General features: G+C 44.0%; 7 protein-coding genes across 7 annotated transcripts; 4 read left to right on the top strand and 3 right to left on the bottom strand.

Annotated features, from left to right (window-relative positions):
- Window positions 1–141: 141 nt before the first annotated feature.
- Window positions 142–2,265, bottom strand: RQC1 (Rqc1p; the record flags this gene model as incomplete). Its single annotated transcript, XM_037284126.1, has 1 exon — window positions 142–2,265. The coding sequence occupies one exon, from the start codon at window positions 2,263–2,265 to the stop codon at window positions 142–144; it is 2,124 nt and encodes a 707-aa protein (XP_037140022.1).
- Window positions 2,266–2,458: 193 nt separating this feature from the next.
- IPI1 (Ipi1p) lies at window positions 2,459–3,457 on the top strand (the record flags this gene model as incomplete). The annotated part of the gene is made up of 1 exon (XM_037284125.1): window positions 2,459–3,457. One exon carries the CDS (start codon window positions 2,459–2,461, stop codon window positions 3,455–3,457), a length of 999 nt encoding a protein of 332 aa, XP_037140021.1.
- A 288-nt stretch (window positions 3,458–3,745) lies between these two features.
- NAM8 (Nam8p) lies at window positions 3,746–5,155 on the top strand (the record flags this gene model as incomplete). Its single annotated transcript, XM_037284124.1, has 1 exon — window positions 3,746–5,155. One exon carries the CDS (start codon window positions 3,746–3,748, stop codon window positions 5,153–5,155), a length of 1,410 nt encoding a protein of 469 aa, XP_037140020.1.
- Window positions 5,156–6,084: 929 nt separating this feature from the next.
- Window positions 6,085–7,605, bottom strand: HXT14 (Hxt14p; the record flags this gene model as incomplete). The annotated part of the gene is made up of 1 exon (XM_037284123.1): window positions 6,085–7,605. One exon carries the CDS (start codon window positions 7,603–7,605, stop codon window positions 6,085–6,087), a length of 1,521 nt encoding a protein of 506 aa, XP_037140019.1.
- A 536-nt stretch (window positions 7,606–8,141) lies between these two features.
- Window positions 8,142–9,599, top strand: BSC6 (Bsc6p; the record flags this gene model as incomplete). The annotated part of the gene is made up of 1 exon (XM_037284122.1): window positions 8,142–9,599. One exon carries the CDS (start codon window positions 8,142–8,144, stop codon window positions 9,597–9,599), a length of 1,458 nt encoding a protein of 485 aa, XP_037140018.1.
- Window positions 9,600–10,033: 434 nt separating this feature from the next.
- Window positions 10,034–11,389, top strand: PFS2 (cleavage polyadenylation factor subunit PFS2; the record flags this gene model as incomplete). The annotated part of the gene is made up of 1 exon (XM_037284121.1): window positions 10,034–11,389. The coding sequence occupies one exon, from the start codon at window positions 10,034–10,036 to the stop codon at window positions 11,387–11,389; it is 1,356 nt and encodes a 451-aa protein (XP_037140017.1).
- A 177-nt stretch (window positions 11,390–11,566) lies between these two features.
- On the bottom strand, window positions 11,567–13,033 carry PFK27 (6-phosphofructo-2-kinase; the record flags this gene model as incomplete). Its single annotated transcript, XM_037284120.1, has 1 exon — window positions 11,567–13,033. The coding sequence occupies one exon, from the start codon at window positions 13,031–13,033 to the stop codon at window positions 11,567–11,569; it is 1,467 nt and encodes a 488-aa protein (XP_037140016.1).
- Window positions 13,034–13,471: the final 438 nt, after the last annotated feature.

Genomic DNA, 13,471 nt, shown 5'->3' with positions numbered 1-13,471 from the left:
TCGACACGGTGGCGCACTGGTCGCCATTATGTATAGGACGTTCTCCAGCTAATAATGTATTCGGTTTTTAATCCGAAAAGTGTACTAATACAAGCCGTGTAACAATAACTACCTTCGCTATAACCATTACATCTAATTTTCTTACTCAACTCCAGCGTTGGGATTCTCCTCTAAGAATTGTTCAAGGGACATTTGCCTTACCTGATTCAAAATTTCCTCGTCTTGCATCCTTTCCATTTCATGAGTGATTAATTCTTTCTCTTCTATGAAATTCTTGACTGTCTCTAGGACTTCGATTGACTCTTTCGAAGTCGGGGTTGGCGGTAGGACATCGAACTCGTAAACCTCGTTGTCTTCCCAAATCTGGGGTGGTAATGAGCCCATCACTGAAGGCTCTTCAGATAAAATGGCAAATCGAAGTAAGTTGACTGGCATTCCTTTGATGAATAAAGGATTTTCACCGTCACAGTCATGGCATTCAGCTACTGAAACTTGCATAAAATCAGCTTTTCCCTCACGAATTATCTTGTACAGAGAAGCCATCTCATCACGTAGAAAAGTAATTTCCTCAGGCTTTGACCACACTGTCGCAAATCTAGCCATATATGCCTTTGTCTCAATTAATTCCGAAGAAGTAATCTTCAGTTCAGCTCCGGCGGTCAAACTGGGATCCCCAGATAGCTTTTCAATGAACATCATGGAATAGGAGTTGATATGGAGGTTGAAAGAGTTTCTTAAAGCCTTGCGAGCTTCTTCCGGGAGTCCTACCCTCAGGTAACTCAATACAGCACTCAAGGCCAACCCTAGTGTGCACCATTGCTTGTAAGAAGTAACTAGCGCGGATTTCGATAAGTCTATCAGATACTGGTAGTCGTTGTTCAGCAGTAAGTAGTGGTCAATGAAGTATCTACATCCTAGCGGATCTTCCAATGGGCTTAGTGACCAAAGAACTTTGCACCATTCGCTTGCAGTTGCAACCGCTCCTCGTTGCGCTAAGGCTAGCACATAGCGGAATATCGCAAAGTAAAACTGTCTGTTGTAGAAGTAGATGTATGGCAGCTGGCATGAAAGTGAGTTGAACTGGATTCCAGACTTCAAAGCACGGTCAAAAACGAACAGAGCTCTCTGAAGAAGACCATTAGTGTTTGACCTATCCCCCTGTCTAATCAGAATAAGAGCTACTTGAAGTAATGCCGGCACATGATAAGGATACTTCGAAGATATGAGATGAATCAAAGCCTCATGGTCTGGATGCAAGATCGTACTGAGATAAAACTCCGTCATTGCCTTTCTGTTCACATCAGGACTCAAGGGCTCAAATTTATAGAATGCAATGGATTTCTTCATTTCCTGGATGTCCTCATCGATGACATCTTTCCAATCTCTAGGTCTCTGCCACATCTGCCACTCACGTAAGTCATTCAACGTTAATGCTTTCAAGGCTAGTTCACCTCTTGGAGTTGGCAGCCAATCCTCTCTAACTTTTGTAAACTGTAAACGGTGTGCACTGGAGCCCGGTCCATTGGGCACTGAGCGATGATCTTTCCCGCCCCAGTTTTTTATCAGACGTTTCATACGCTGAAGCTGCTTCAGCTGCTGCGGCGAGACGTGAGAGGTCGTCATCGAGTCGATATCTTCCAACGACTTCGTGCTGAGGTCGCCAAACAACAGTTTGAATTCGTAGTGCGGGTCAAGTTTCTTGAAGTCAGCGTTGAAGAATCTCTGGTAGCTACGGAGTCCTTTTCTCGGAAAATTTGAAAACCCGCTGTCGCCTATAAGGTCGCCCATTGTGACTGCTCTTGCTATTTCATCGTCTTCAGATTCATATGCTGTGTGGAACTCGTCTGAAATTTCTTCATCCTGTAGCCCATACTTTTGTACATCTTTCTTGCGAAACTGCTGGATAATTTCATCCAACTCATTCTCTTCGATGTCATTTTTGGCATCATTTTGCTCAATCTCCCGAGAATTCGTCTTTTTCCCTCTCTTCTTGTTCTTCTTCATCTTCTTTCTCTGCGATTTAGTAGGCAGCTGGACCTCTACTTGCTCAACCTGCTTGTCATAACATGAATCGCCGTCAATTTCATCTTCTCCATCTTCCAAACATTCATCAGCATCCTCATCATTCATAAGAGCAAACATGTTAACTTTCGGTGTTGCAGTCTTAGCGGCCGCTGGCGAGGCCTCCTTCGAACCAGATGTCTTCAAAAGCGATTCTAAAAGTTCCTCATCGTTCTGCAATTTCCTCAATGCTCTTGAACTCATCGTAAAAGCTACCCAATGGAACCTCTTCCATCCAATTAGTACTGTCTTTAAGCTGTAAGTAGCCTTATTTTTACTAGTAAGCTCAATCTGAAAATTTTGGTTAGCTCATCTCATCTCATCGCTATATAACATAGAGAAGGCTGAGAACTAGTCCTCCAATTGATCATTGAACCGTGGAAACGCTTAGAGATTCATGTCCAAATCAAAGAAACAGAAGCTGAAAGTGAAAGATTTTCAGAAGAAGAAGCTAAAGGTGGGCAAAGCCAAACCGAAGCCTAGCAACGTTACAGACACATCATTCGTTTCCAAGACCATATCTATCAGAAGTCAGCATCTTGCGCACGATGATGATTTATCGAAGAGGCTACCGCTGCTGAAGCATCACAATTCGACAGTGAGAAGAGAGACTTTGCAGACTTTCCATAAAATGATACCGAAGATCATCAATACTAGACTAATGACACCGTTGCTCAATCAAAGTATTCCCCTTATATGCGATGACTCGAGACAGATTCGAACATCTCTTATGGAACTTATTGAAGAGATTGGAGTGCGTGATTCGCAGGTGTTGAAGCTTCATTGCAAGGTGTTCATCTTGTACCTGAACATGGCAATGACCCACATTATGCCTTCGATCCAGACGGACTCGACCAAGTTTCTGAAAGTTTTGCTGAGGTTCTGCGGCCCTGAGGTGTGCAGTCAGTCTTTTACCAAGATGCTCTTGGGCTCATTCAGCATCCTAGGATGGTCTCGGTCGACTAAGAATCAAAGTGCTAACGTTGTTCACGACAGCAAGCGGGACTCGAGGCAGATTGCCGCTCATTTAGAGGCGTTAAGTGAACTGATAAAGCACGGTTGCACTGAGGAAGCGGTAGACCAGGACCTAGAGGGCGGCGCTGAAATGTCAAACATTCAGCCAAACCAATATCTCATTCCCGAATGCCCGCAACCCTATGAGCACCTGAAACTGTTCACAAGACAGCTGCAGAACAAGCAAGAGCAGTCTAACGCCGATTCTGCAATATCAGGGTTTTCGAGTCAGGATGTCAGAGCTCGCCAGACAATTGTAAAGGAACAGTTTCTGGAGGACATGAGGAAGCATTGCGATTCACTCATCAAAGATGGTGGTGAGCCTGGTAAGTGGGCTAACACATTAAATCAGCTACTGGAAGCAACTTTTAAAGAAATGTAAAACTAACAGCATTTCTCAACAATGATCAAAGAAAGCCGGAAACATTATACATAGCGCAAGATAAATACTAAATAATCAGCGCAATCCATTGGAGCAAGGCATAGTAAACACCGTGCAAAATATGGACTGGTTAGCGTGCAATGGTCTATATCTGTTTTTTCTTCAATTGAAGTTGGTGAAGCCTTGCGGCTTCGGTTTTGATTAGGATCTACATAGTTCTTATCGATCATTAAGCAGAAAGATTTCTTGATTCCACTACTAACGAGCTGTCAAGCAGGTTGGTGGTCGATGTCACATAGGAGTGATGGCTCTGGTGGGTACTATCCCCAAAGCAACGCGACTTTTACTGGTCAGAATCACCGATTCAATGCTATGAGGATGGGTGCTAACAAGGGCGATCAAAGACAGGCTCTTAACCACAGCAGAAATACTCAGCTCTTCATGGGAGATTTGGATCCAAGTTGGGATGAAACCGCCATAAGAGAAATTTGGAAGAGCTTGGGAGAAGGTAACATAGACATTAAGATGATGTGGAACAATCGGAATGGATCCAGAACTAATATGGGATTCTGCTTCATCCAATTTCCATCTCAGGAACATGCGTCGAATGCACTTTTGAAAAATGGGGCACAGATTCCCGGTCATCCTTCGAAGACATTAAGATTGAACTGGTCATCTTCTTCGTACAGTAATAGCCAAGAGTCTGGCGAGATATCAGTCTTTGTTGGTGATCTGGCACCTAATGTTACTGAAGCTGATCTTTTTGAAGTCTTTATCGCAAGATATGCTTCAACGTCGCATGTTAAAGTGGTCTATGATCCAGTCACAGGCGTTTCAAAGGGTTATGCATTTGTCAAGTTTGGTAACCGTGAAGATCAGCAGCGGGCTCTGCAAGAAATGGCCGGGACATTTGTGAAGGGCAGAGCTATAAGGATTGGCAGTGCTGGCCATCAAACACAAAGAAATCGAGGTGGACTTATGACGGATAATAAGTCGAGAAAACTAACCGGAACGCTATCAAACACAAAGTCTTCCAAGGTCAATGCCATTAGCGCTTCACAGTTTATGTTTCCCACGCAGCAAATACCCCCTCTCAACTGCTTCACAGATCCAAACAATACTACAATTCTTCTGAAAGATCTCTCGCCTTCTGTCAGCGAAAAAGAGCTGAGAGCATCGTTACAGCCCTTTGGACAGGTCGTTTACGCTAAGATGCTTCCCGATAAGCGATGTGGTGTTGCCCAATACGTTGACAGAGTGGCCGCTGAAGCAGCTTTACGCAAACTACAAGGATTCCGCATCAGGGGCTCAAAAATCACCGTGTCGTGGAGTAAGCCAGTAAGGCAAATGAATGAACTCCCTAGTCAGTATCAGGCTCATCCATCACTCAAAGAACCTACGTATGGATACATCCCACCTTCCAGCGACAGAATGCTCTCTAGTCTGCCTGGTAAGGACCTCCATCCCAACCAAAATATCAATGATGGCGAGATCGCGTTGCTTCCGGGCTGCTCTACTTTCCAATATACTCAGTTCCCAGCTAGAGCATCGGGAGTGCAGAACGTTTTCGAGCAGGACCCGGGCGAGACAGCTACTCCGGAACCCCGTATATTCCAAGATACAGATGTTTTCATCCAGTCAGCTCTATGTAGCATGGACAGAATCGAGGACGGAAGCAATGGACATCTTTTTGCATAAAGGCGAGCTCTTGGCAACGCTCCTATATGCTGTTTAAAGGACGAAAACGATGTACATGTTTTGAATCCCAAGAAACTGTACAGAAATCTCTGATCATCCCGAAAAGCAACACATAGACATATGAAAACGGAGTGCACAATGTTGAACTAGAAATTTCCGTCTTTTCATGTTATCAGTTGATGGTCGCAGTTTTATTAAACTTCCGCTTTCTAATTATTGTAGGCAGCGAACCGCATTTAATTCAGATTATCAAAATTGCCCTCAAGGTTCTACTGATTATCTATTGAAGTTTCAGAGGGCAAGAAGGGACGATGCTGGCCATTGTGGGATCGGCAACCAGAAAGCGGGGCTATCGTAGGGTCACTAAGAGATCATTGATTTTGTCTTTCAAAGTATTGCATTCTTTGCATCTATCAAATTATGACCCATGTAATTGGGCTTCAGTGTTTGAGCGGTTCTGGAATGCACGTTGAGGTCGAATACTCAGAACATCATATCATTAGGCCAAAGTGGTACGTTAATTATGTCTTCAATCTTACCTCCATGAGAAAGACTGCCATGACTACCACAATTAAGCTCTTCATAATCGGATATTAAGCAGAGAGTGCAACACGCAACAAGCGGAAACTTTGGGCATGATAAATTGGATTTAGGAACTCTTATGAAGCTACGCATTACATAAAGCCCAAGATGGTTATATTACAATTTAAGAAATCTCCAACAATAGATTTCTTTTATCAAGACTACAATGACCGAGAAAATTGTTAATCTTTTCGAATCCATACTATTACTATAAGAAGAGGGGAAATGAGACCTCTTCTGGGCTCAGATTTAGCTAGCTTTTCGTGTCTGTATTGTCCGATTGGTTTTATGCTAATACCTATTTGCCAAAGCTAAAGATAGTCTTTACATGGTGGCGCGACGGCTCTTCACCAGTTCATTGTATAATAAAGAGCATCGATGTCAGTCTCTGTCATATTCTTCGTTTCTGGTACCATGACCCAGGCAAAAATGGCTGAAACCAACAGGCACCCGGCAAAGAAATACCCATACAGGAAACCAATTCTTGAAGCTATAATTGGAGTGAGGAACGAGATCAAAAAATTGAACATCCAATTAAAGGAAGTACAGACGGCCATTGAAGTGGCTTTTGTTCTCATGGGGAATAGCTCTGACACCAGCGCGAATGTTACGGGACCCAAGGTGGTTGCGAAGAAGATTAGATAGACGCATGTTGACGTTATCATTACTGCATAGGCCGCGTCAGAGTTCATGGCAAAATTTCCAACACTTGCAAATATTAACATACAGCAAAACATTCCGATCGATCCTGCAAGTAAACATGTTCTTCTTCCAAAAGCCTCGACTGTGTAAAGGCCACCAAAGGTTGCAATAAAATTTACTGAAGAGAGAATCATAGTAACTGCGTAAGGATCCATCGAGGTCCTCTCGAAGATTGTGGTCCCATAGTAGAAAAAATAATTAATCCCAGATAATTGCTGGAAAGACATGACGGAGATACCAATGAGCAATCTTACGCCGAGCATTGGCTTACCTCTAGCCCATTCAAATATGTCTTGGTTTTTTGCCTCCTTTTTTCTTATATACCTTTCCCTGACACTCCTTTCGATAAAGTCAGTTGTTCGATAATCAGAGGTGGAAACGGCGTTCATTTTGGCAAATGACTCTTTCGCCTCTGTGATTGCATTCCTGCGTGAGATGAGAAATGGCGCCGATTCAGGCGTGAACGTTAGTCCCACAGCAATTATAAGAGCCCATAGGAAGCCCAGGGATATCGGGAACTGCCAAGCCATATTGCTGAGATCATTGAAAAACATTTGATTACAACCATAATTTGTGACGTTACCAGTTAAAATTCCAAGCGTTATCAGTAGCTGGTAAGATCCAACCATAGCTCCTCTAATTCTCAAGGGTGAAATCTCAGACAGGTATATTGGAACGAGAACAGCTGTTGAGCCAACACCAAGCCCTGCAAAAATTCGACCAAACAGAAATTGAATCCAATTTGTGTCGTTTGTCAGAGCGATGACAAGACCAGCGCAATATACAACCAGTGCCACATAAATGCCAAATTTTCTTCCCTTGTAGTCACCAGCTTTGGCCAGCGTAAGCCCACCGATGGCGCAACTGACGTTGAATATTGATACTATAAGTCCAATAAGAGTGTCTGGTAGTCTTCTCGCTCCGGTGAAAGGATTTCTTATAGTGCCAAAATGCTGATTAAAGCTGTCCATATTGGTAATTCCACCGATAGTTCCCACATCCCAGCCAAATATGAAACCGCCGAATGATACTGAACAGCACAGCATGATCGGGAGTTTCAAGGCTCGCCTTTCCCTAATGCTCTCGGAAAAGGCAGAGGTGCCAACCCTCTTGGTCGAGTTCAAATTTGAGCTCTCAACGACGCGATTTCCCGGTGAATAACTCATGATTGACACTTAATGCCTGAAATTGCACTTTTATTTTGTAAATTTTCGATTTTTGCCTTCTATTAGCTCTTTTTTCTTTGTGACATTTTAATGCGGAACCATAGACCAGCTAAGAAATCAGGCAAATCAACGACATGGAAAAATGGGAACCACTCCCATGTCCAATTCTCGCTTTGCAAGCACTTCCAATCGCCTCTTCCTCCCTTCGTGGATGTTGCCTGTAACGACCAACACAAGGCGGCCAACATCTGATCTCTATTATGGTTTTCTCCTCTCTCAAGCACTCCTCCTATTAGGGGTTTCTCCTAGATACCATAGCATCCAACTATGGAGACTCAATCTTTCTAGCGCTTGAAGTCTTTCCAGTGTCAGTTTTGTTTGCGCTGACACTTGCTCGTTTCTTGTTTGGTCTTTTTCTGCAAGCTTGCTATATATTAGACTGCTGTCATAGCCCTGAGATGAGACTCGAAGACCATCAAGATGAAGTGCTTCATCACTGTCGGTATCATTTTCGAGCTGGAGTTGGATGAGTAGGGATGGCGCCACGTAAGGATGACGGTAAAGATGATATACCTATAGAAATGGTCAGCCTGCTAGACCAATCGATGGAACAAGATGAGGGTTTCACCAGGGACGAGGTTTATACAAGTAAGGGATGGATCGAGGATGTAGAGTGGAAGGGTAAGAAGGTCAAGACATATCCGCTGGATTATAATAAAGTGGGACTTGTTAGGATGCAGATCGTCACTAACTTGATCGTGTTTTTGGTATTCGGGTTGAACGACCAGACTACGGGTTCACTTATTCCTACACTCACGAGAAGCTATGGGATATCTAAAGTAGTTGTTTCCAATATATTTCTGGTTCAAGTCTTTGGCTACGTGTTAGCATGTCTATTGAATGAAAAGCTGCACAAGAGATGGGGCATGAGGGGAGCAGTGAACCTCTCAGCAGGTCTGTTTATTCTCTTTTTCGCTGTACTTGCACTTCAACCATCGTCTTTCTTCATCTACATGGCCTGCTATTTACCCATAGGCTTCGCTCTCGGCATTCTGGACTCTACAGGAAATGTGCTTATAGGCAACCTGGAACATCACAAGAACGAATGGATGGGTGCCATACATGGTCTGTATGGTGCAGCGTCGATGGTAACCCCTCCAGTTGTCTCGCATTTTGTGAAATACGGTCGTTGGGCCAACTTCTTTTGCATCCCGCTGGGACTCTCTGTTTTGGCTTTGGCGATTGCAGTGCCGGCATTTAGGCATGAGACGGCTGCGAAGTACGATTATGTTTGCAACGTAAATGAAGTCGAAACTGAATTAGTAGAAGAAGATAAATCAGGTGGTTTGACAGTCGTCGCTCTATTGAAGAACCCAGCGGTATCACTGTACGCTATCTACCTTTTCGTCTACCTCGGCGCTGAAGTATCGACGGGCTCGTGGTTGTTTTCATATCTTCTTTCAACAAAATCTGACGACAAGATAGCCATGTCGTACGTTACTTCTTCATATTGGACTGGTTTGACCGTGGGCAGATTCTTGCTCGGGTTTATCACGAAAAGGGTGTTTGCGAGCGAGTATGTCGCTAGTCTGGCATACAGCTTGATGTGCTTGTTTTTCTACTCGGTGCTTCTCGCCGTAGGCACTATAAATACGGATGCTGGATGGTACATCGTGGTGCTATTCTTCGTTTTATTCTTCTGTGGAGTCTTCGTCGGACCGCTATTCCCAAATGCAAGCATAGTAGCCATGCAGGTCTTGCCAAGACACCTCCACGTAGGTGGAGTGGGACTCGCAGTTGCCATAGGCGGTAGCGGCAACGCTTTACTGCCGTACCTTGTCGGTGTAACACTTCACTTCGCTGGCATGAATTGGTTCCCGTTATTGTGTTGGACAATGGTTGTCGGTTTTACCTTGATCTGGAGCATTTACCCCAAGTATCTGCCAATTCCTCTACATACGTATTTCCGCCACGAGTTGGATACAATTAGCTAACTCTCGCATTACTGTCTAACGTTGACAGCAACGTCGCATGTGGTTACAAACCTCACACAATTAGGATTGCTCTTTTAGACATGTGGTATGGCATTGCTTGCGAGGCTTCTCGACTGCTCAGACCCAGCAGTCCGTAGAATTTTCGATGTCTGAATAGCTTCGATCCATTAGAATGATCGCTGTCGAAAGGCCATCAAAGCAAGAAGGTCCTTACGGAAACGGGCAAACTATATAGATACTCTTGAGAGTATTCAGTATTTTCCGCAGCTTCCAAGAAGTTTTACAGACCTCAATCTTCTATATAATTAAGTATTATCACTGTCCATTATATAGTAGACGGTGCTTTGAAATAGTCAAGATACTTAAAAATCGTCTATCAGCAACAAGTCAAAAAGGCTTCAAGTGGAGACATAAAGATCCCGAGGTTATCCATTATGGAGGATGGTAATATACAGGACCAGTCGCAGAAACGCTACCTCACACAACGTCGTACCGTGGACATCAGCTCGCCCTTTGAGAAGCTCTATTTCTACAGGAAGCATGGCATACAGCTACCCACAATTGAGCCAGAGTCGTCATACACAACAGATATAATGCCACCGTGTGCATATCGGTCAAGAGATCGTGTGATTAATGTTACTAGCAAGTTTACACATCTGAGTTCGAATAAGGTTAAGCATGTAATTCCTGCGATCAAATGGACGCCAGAAGGTAGAAGACTTGTGGTAGCCACCTATAGTGGCGAATTTTCGTTGTGGAATGGTTCATCTTTCAATTTTGAGAGCATTATGCAGGCTCATGATTCAGCCGTGACAACGATGGAGTATTCCCATGCGGGCGACTGGATGGTGAGTGGAGACTCGGACGGTACCATCAAGATATGGCAGCCAAACTTCAATATGGTTAAGGAACTGGACAGAGCACACACGGAATGTATCCGTGACGTAGCGTTTAGTAGTAACGACTCGAAGTTTGTAACGTGTTCAGATGACAACATCTTGAAGATTTGGAATTTCAGCAATGGTCAGCAGGAGAGGGTTCTGTCGGGACATCATTGGGATGTCAAAAGCTGTGATTGGCACCCTGAAATGGGTCTGATAGCTTCGGCGTCAAAAGATAACCTGGTGAAACTGTGGGATCCCAGAGTGGGACAATGCATCTCAACAATACTGAATTTCAAGCATACCGTCTTGAAGACAAGATTCCAGCCTACGAGAGGACACTTATTGGCAGCCATCTCGAAGGATAAATCTCTTCGAGTGTTCGATATCAGACATAGCCTAAAGGAACTGATGGTTGTCAGAGATGAAGTCGATTATATGACTCTACTTTGGAGCCCCATCAATGAATCTATGTTTACAGTTGCTAGTTATGATGGTTCACTAAAGGATTTTGACCTTGTTCAGGATCTGGATGCGCCCATCCACACGATACCATATGCCCATGATAAATGCATAACGTCGCTATCGTACAACCCGGTCGGACATATCCTGGCAAGTGCTTCCAAAGATAGGACGATAAGATTTTGGACCAGAGCGAAGCCGCTGGATCCTAATGCTTTCGACGATCCAACTTATAATGACAAGAAGGTTAATGCATGGTATTTTGGCATCAATAATGGTATTAATGCAGTGAGAGAAAAGAGTGAAAATGGCGCAGCACCCCCATCGGCTGATGGGACTGACGGATATAGTTTGCCACCACTGTCATCCTCCAGCAATACTTCCTCTTTACCCGGGATAGATTTAGTGCCGTCCAAGACGTCAAGTTTACCTGGATTGAGTATATAGGTCATATCGAAATGTTTTGAAAACCGGTTTATAATTCTATACAATCTATAATATATTTTTATAAAACATCTGCATTAATACATGACAGTGACAAAGGCAAAAAAAAAAAAGGTACAATTTAGCGTTATTCTGCTCAACGAATAACATTCATAACTCATTAATTACATTCAAAGACCCTTAGTGGCCAATGTTGATATTCTCCAGGTTGCGTCTTAGCAGCTGCTGAAGCTCACCGAAATATTCTTCATCCAAAATCGATCCCAACGTGGACAAGTAGTTCAGCCCCCCAGGAGTTGGTTTTGCCTCGACGTTCTTCATCTCCTCGTTGAAAAACTCCTTCACACGCTCGATGTACGTATACCCGAACATCCTCGTGTAATGTTCAACAAAGCTTTCCATCAGATTCACCATCTGTACAATCTCTCTGGAAAAATTGGTGGGGAAATGATTATTGTTCAGATGCTTCGATGGCACCAGTCCCGTATTTACAATGTTGTACGCGAAAACGCCATGACCCAATCCACGGTCGTTGATTAACTTCACAAGTGAGTTGAATTCCTCGCAAGAAAAGGGCGTAAACTGAGAATAGTAGTTCTTCAGCCTCCGGGCAAAATCGCGGACGGCGTACTCGTATGGCTTGTCGAAGTAATCCTCATTAAACGATTTCTGGTGAACGTTATACCTGATAAAGTTCGGTTCATCGCAGGTGATCTGAAGCACCATTGGAGTAACACGGAAATTGGACTCTGGATTCTCGTTATAAGCACAAATCTCTTCGAAGACAAACTGTCTTCTCTGAACTCTGGAGTTCGTCGCATCGAATATACCCACGTCGCAAACGTCTCTATCGAGTTCTTTCAAAAGTTTATCCAGCGTTATCCTAGCGTATTTTTCCTTCTTTTCAGAGTTCTTTGGGTTGAAAAGATCGTCAGAAGAATTATTTGCTAGTTCCATTGAGAGCTTCCCCAGGTTTTTGAAGCTCATTTTCCTTCTCACTTTCCCGGCGTTGTAGACCAAACATCGCAAGGAATGTGTGGCGGGATTGCTCTGAATGAACCGAATCAGCTGCGCAGAGATCGTCGACTTCCCGACCGCAGGCAGCCCAACCAGGATAAATATAAACTTGCTTCTCTTACCACCGGTAGATTCCTTCACTACTGATCTTCGGCGGTTGTCACGTGGCGTATTAAAACTTAACGGTGAACCAGAATCGACCCGCGAGAGCTCGGAAAAATCGTCGATTGACAGGTTGCTGAGCAGCATGTCGGGCAACGGTATCAGACCATCGTGATCGTCGTCTATCTCGTCATTTTGGTAGTAGTAGCTCGACTTGTTCAGGAGGAGGTTAGAGTAATTTTTTTTGCCAAGAGAAAAAAGCGAATTGGCAGACGTCTGGTTCGATTTCAACGACCCATTGCGTGAGATGAAATTGGGAGACCCCATCTGTGAACCCGCACGAGAAAGCACTCGCTCTGATACGCCTGAATCCGTGTTATAACTCAACACGCTTTGGAAGGTCTGAGCTTTATAAACGATCACCTTCAGATCGGGTAGAAAAGAAAAAAGTAAAAAAAAAATTAACGTGTCCAGGGAGAATCGGATAAAGGATAGCCCGTTACGTGGTCCAGGCTGTAAAGATTCCATTACTCATATCGAAAATCCGCCATACTTTGTCGTTTGAACGAGCCTCGATCGTCATGTGGTTTTTCCGGCGCGGAAAAAATTCGGCTGGAAGAATTTGGCGGTTTTTCCGGCGCGTGGTAGAACTTGCTTTTTTTCCGCCTTGGACTTATTTTTTCCGCGCACGGCAAAAAAAAAATTGGGCCAGCTGATGTGTGGCTTTTCGGAATTATCGGCCGCGGCTGACTGCGTGCATCCTCGGGAATGTGAAGTCTATGCCCCTCCTTATACTTTTCCAGAACGCTCGTTTACGTCCACTTGGCTGTGCTTCGTATAACGCCGGAGCTTTCTGTAGTGCAGCAAAGCCATACTAACGCACATTAGTTTCCATTAGCTACATGATGTGACGTATTGTTTCAGACAATGGTAACCTGGAGAGACTGCACATTTCTGATGACGTAA

This window comes from Torulaspora globosa, chromosome 5 (genome assembly GCF_014133895.1).
Source record: "Torulaspora globosa chromosome 5, complete sequence".
Taxonomy (NCBI): domain Eukaryota; kingdom Fungi; phylum Ascomycota; class Saccharomycetes; order Saccharomycetales; family Saccharomycetaceae; genus Torulaspora; species Torulaspora globosa.
This window is presented reverse-complemented; position numbering and strand designations above follow the sequence as displayed.